We start from the raw sequence: 4,732 nt of genomic DNA, 5'->3' as shown, positions 1-4,732 counted from the left end.
TAGTCAAAGTCAGAGAAACAGGACTACACTGAAAAACAGGCCAATCTCCATCATCTATAAACTAAGGTGTTGATGGAAGCAGCACAGCTGATATTTCTCCACAGGGGTGTGTCGCAGCCAAATCACAGATGAGATGTAAAATAATAGCAAATATGGGGAATAATATGTTTAGATTCCAGAACGGGAGCAATACGGTTTGTCGGAGTGGAGTTTCCATATGATGATGTCATAAGAAGGGGCGGGGCCCCGAGCAGATCTGGTACCTACACCGGGGCCGTTTCTCAATTCACAAGAACGCGAGTATGGACTTGTGTCCTCAACCAAGGATGTTCTAGAGAATAATATAGAAAAGTCTGGACTCTGGGAGAACAGGAGCACACAGCATACATATGGGTCAATTGGAACAGGTGCGTACTGATGACATCACCACACGCTTGGCTCATCTGGAGCTGCAGTAAATCTGTTACCAATAGTCTCTATATGATAATAAATTCTGACTTTTTTTCATTTAGTGGGGGAATAATAATTAACACAGTCAGATAAACACAAGTCAAATGAACATTTTGCCAAATAAAACAAAAAACTCTCCGTCAGATCCAGCGGTCCTTCACACGCGGCTGTGCAGAGAACGAAGACGGGCTGCCGTGACCTTCGGATGTCCGCCGGAGGTCCGCTGGTTGCCGCGGTCCTCTCAACTTCAGAATAAATGTTTTTTTTTGTTTTTTTTATATTACGCATTAAATCAGTAAATGGGCCACATAATGATTCTTAGAGTATAAAGTTCTCGCCTTAAATGATCTTAAAACGTACTTTTATCAAACAACAGAAAAGTGAACTTTTAACCTAATACAGGGTTCCCGCGGGTCCTTAAAAAGTCTTGAATTTAACTTGCCTTATGCTGTAGGAATCTTGTAATGCTCTGAGTGCTAACCTGGAAGCTTCTGCTGCTGCAATGCATGCTGGGAAAGCTGTCAATCTGAAGAACGGACAAGCTGCTCTGATGCATGCTGGGTAAAGAGGGAGGGGCAAGAAAAACATCCGGGTACTAGTGCTGAGGCTGATGACGTTTCACGTGAACACAAGAACGCACAAGTCCGTAGACTGAGAAAAGGCCCGGGTCTCACCGTGGGTTCGGTTCTGTTTTCAGGCACCTCTGTGGCCCGCCTCACTCGGGGTTTCCTGGAGCTTCTGATGGCGGCTCCAGACCACGCCGTGGACGTCAGAGAGGTGGCCGTGAAGCTCCAGACCCACGTCCACCGCGTTCACACCGTCATCGACGTCCTGCTGGGGATGGACCTGGTCCAGACGGAATCGGATCAGATGGATGATCAGACTCTGGTCAGATGGATGTAAGCAGCTGATCCGACCTGTTCTGGAGACGTGGGGAAAACGGAGAACGCAGCATATCTATTGTCCATCAGTCTTTCCGTCCCTTCGTCTTCAGGAACATCAGCAGTGAACTGATGAAACCTGATGTTCTGAGCAGAACCTTCTCTCTGTGTTCTGACTTCAGAGGAAGCAGTCCGATCTACAGCTTCCTGTGGAGGGACACGCTGCAGTTCCTGACCATGCTGCAGAGGCTGACGGCCATGGAGGACGAGGTGGACCAGCTCTTTAAAACCTGCGCCTGGCAGCTTTTCGCCCTCACAGAGGATGAGGAGAACGCCGCATATCCTTTCGGTTCTGAACGAGGCTGCCTGGCGTTCTGTGAGGGACGATTATCAGCTGTTAGTCTTAACCCTCCTCCACGCTCGCCTACATCAGCTGCCAGGACGTCTGCCGCCTCGGAGGCCTTCAGCAGCAGACGGCGATCTTGATCCGATCTCCTCCAGAAACCAAGCTGACCATCCCTCCTCCTGACGAGGTGAGCAGAGAGCCGCCATTAAAACGCATCCTGCTGCGTTCTCAGCCGGTTCTCATCCTTTCTGCCGGGCTTCCAGGACGGGATTCAGATGAATCTGGTTTCGGAGAAGGGTCCCATCGTGGCGCTGACCTGTGAGGTCGGACCGCTGAACGCTGAGCCCAGCAGGGTCTTCTCAGCGCTGGAGAGTCGTGTCAGGATGAAGGAAGGTGAATTAAAAAAAGTCCTTTTATTCAAAAAAAATGAAGCTTTTAGCATCATAAATCTTTGAAACCTGCACAGCATCAGCTTTAGGTTGTCTCTGGGTGTCAAAGAAGCCTTTGTTCCCTGTTAAGTTCATGTCCTGTTGGTTCAGTGGCTCTTAAACCTCCGACCTGATTCTCTGTTTAATCTTTATGGATTTTATCTAAAGATCTTTCTTCACTTCTTTACCTTGTGCGACAGTTTTTCCTTCCATTTAATTTTCCCACAGGTGTGTGTCGAGTAACGGAGGGGGCGTTTCCCCGAAGCACGTGTCGAGGCGTGATTCATTGATTGTTGATGAGAACAACCCGTTGTTTTTCAAACCATGTCTGTGCCTATTGGCAGACGCTTTGACCGATGAGAGCAACTGACCGTTTACACTCCCGCACCAGCTTTCTGTCGCGCTTACTACGTCACAAACTGCCTGTCGATAAGACGGCGAATACTTCCTTCTTAAAATGAATGAGCGTAGAGCCTCTTCCTGCTCACGTTTCAATGAAAACCCAAATTCTAATCCTTCCAAAACTGATTCCAAAGCTGAGTCAAACCAGAACTGTTCAATAGTTGTTGCCATCTTCCTTATTGTGCTTTCTCCGGCGTCGTGCAGCTTTGTCGTCACGCCCTCAAAACCCCACCTGCTTTGCATCCAGAAATTCAAAAGGCATCTCTGCGTTGTGATTGGCCCTTAGGTTCTAGGGTCTGTGGCATTGATCGAGACGAAACCACTCGCATTCCAAAATGATTTTGGCCGCTGGCGGGTGGTGCTAGTTTACTAGGCAACATTTTTGGTGCAGCAGCAAACTTGTAAACATATTTGTTGAAGGAGCGCCGTCCCCAATAGCAGCGTCAGCATTTAAATTACTCCTTTTGTTCCCCATCCTGCTCTGTTTTCTCCCGCTATCTTCTCCATGAGCAACACTTGGCTCGACCAATAGGATGAGGGGATTCTGGATTGTTACATATGTTGTCAGCTTATTGGTCACAACGCAGTACAGGGCCCGGTGACAAGTTTACCGTAAGTTTTGTATCTAACGTGCACTTGTGCTTCATTTTCCATTAGCTTTTTACTATTTTTTTTTTTTACTCTCACAGTATTATGGGACGAAGTGACATAATACTTTTTCGCTAGATAAGACAGGGTTTCCACGGGTCGTCAAAATTAAGGCCTTAATTAGCATTAAAATTAATTAAAGATGATTATTGTGGCATTTAAAATGCTTTATTTAAAAAAAAAAAGTTTATAAAAACAATTTCCTCAGATATATTGTGATATATGTACCGTCGATCGTAAAGCCGTATGTTCGGAAAAAGAAGCTTGAGGCGGTGAAAAATGTTTCAACAAGAAAATTAGAAAAAATTTCAACAAAAGTGGCTGGAAAATGAGGAATTTGGGACATGGCTGCAGCCTGTCGACGGGTACTTTTTAAGATCATTAAAAAGCATTAAATTAGAGTTACTCATTCCTGTATAAACCCTGTAAGAGATGGGTAGTTCTGTTTCTAAATGGGGAAGGGACGGTTGGCAACCCTACTATTATGTGACATTTGCTCCAGGATACACATTTTATCATGAATAATGCTTATTAGAGATTTAAGGCCACATAGTCCTTTTTAATAGTCGGCTAAAACACTTAGAGCCCTTGTTGCCATATGAGGCTTATAGAAGACTGACCCCAGGGTCTAGTGTTTTTGTTTTGTTTTGTTTTTCTGCCATCCTGCTTGAAATGACAGAAGTAAGGAAACTGATCAGGTCTTCATGTTCTATTTACCTGCCAGCAATAGGAGGCAAGAAGCTGCAGATCTAGGAAAGGAAGAATGAGGATAAGGATTTCCGGGCGGCTGAAGGTAGAGGTTTAATTTCATGCAGCAATTTTTATCTAGAAGCAGGAAAAATCTGCTCATCTCTTCTGTATTGTTCTGTTTTTCTAGATTGTGTGATGGTGCTGATGAAGACGCCTCTAAAGGAGGAAAGGCCCCATGATGGAGGCGATCCTGGAAGCAGGACTGGAGCCGTAAGGAGCAGAGAGAGAGCGGCCATGTTGGAAGCCATGGTGAAAACCTGGACTGTAGTTTTCCTTTAAATGTTTACTAGAACTCATTGACCACAGCGCCCTCTGGTGGCTGGTTGATCGCTGCAGATGTCACAGCCTCCGATGAGAGAAGATCTGTTTGGTCAAAGCAGCTCCTTCCTTCAGTCGGACGGAAACAGGACTGTGATGTTTTTATGGCGTCATCAGCTGGTTGCTGCAGTTACTGGATCCTCAGCTGGTCTGGAAATTAAGGATCAGGGATTTTTCAAATGAAGCCTTTCAGTTCACCATCTTCGGTGTGGACGCCGTTACTGAGTTTGGACCAACGCAAGTTTTGCCTATCAGTTTACGATGGAAGCTGTAATTATTTAATTGAGGCTGCAGGGCGGCGATAGAGAGCAGGACAGCAGCAACGTTCTTTGATCTGGACTCATCTGACGTCTCTGATCCGTTTCTTTTCAATTGAAAATTGGTTTGTTTTGGACCGGAGACGGGATAAAGTATTTCGTTTGTTACCTGCTTCTGTTTGTTTTTTCGGCTATCAGGGTTTGTTTACAGCAGAAATGAGTGACATTTCCACACACCTGGATGGGATCAGC

The 4,732-nt window shown here is 45.8% G+C and overlaps 1 protein-coding gene across 1 annotated transcript in view; it reads left to right on the top strand.

Annotated features, from left to right (window-relative positions):
• The window catches only part of LOC107092023 (transcription factor E2F1-like), a 9,882-nt gene extending 5,272 nt beyond the window's left edge, over positions 1 to 4,610 (top strand). The window contains exons 5-10 of the mRNA XM_015386295.1: positions 1,148 to 1,349; positions 1,514 to 1,669; positions 1,750 to 1,864; positions 1,941 to 2,070; positions 3,883 to 3,948; positions 4,033 to 4,610. Of these exons, the coding sequence (XP_015241781.1) occupies positions 1,148 to 1,349; positions 1,514 to 1,669; positions 1,750 to 1,864; positions 1,941 to 2,070; positions 3,883 to 3,908 (629 nt within the window). The 3' untranslated portion in view covers positions 3,909 to 3,948; positions 4,033 to 4,610. The remainder of the gene's footprint in view (positions 1 to 1,147; positions 1,350 to 1,513; positions 1,670 to 1,749; positions 1,865 to 1,940; positions 2,071 to 3,882; positions 3,949 to 4,032) is intronic.
• The last annotated feature ends 122 nt before the right edge of the window (positions 4,611 to 4,732 follow it).

This window comes from Cyprinodon variegatus, unplaced genomic scaffold, assembly GCF_000732505.1.
Source record: "Cyprinodon variegatus isolate N-32 unplaced genomic scaffold, C_variegatus-1.0 Scaffold363, whole genome shotgun sequence".
In the NCBI taxonomy this organism is placed as follows: domain Eukaryota; kingdom Metazoa; phylum Chordata; class Actinopteri; order Cyprinodontiformes; family Cyprinodontidae; genus Cyprinodon; species Cyprinodon variegatus.
The sequence above is the reverse complement of the archived record's forward strand: the minus strand, read 5'-3'. Positions and strand labels throughout refer to the sequence as shown.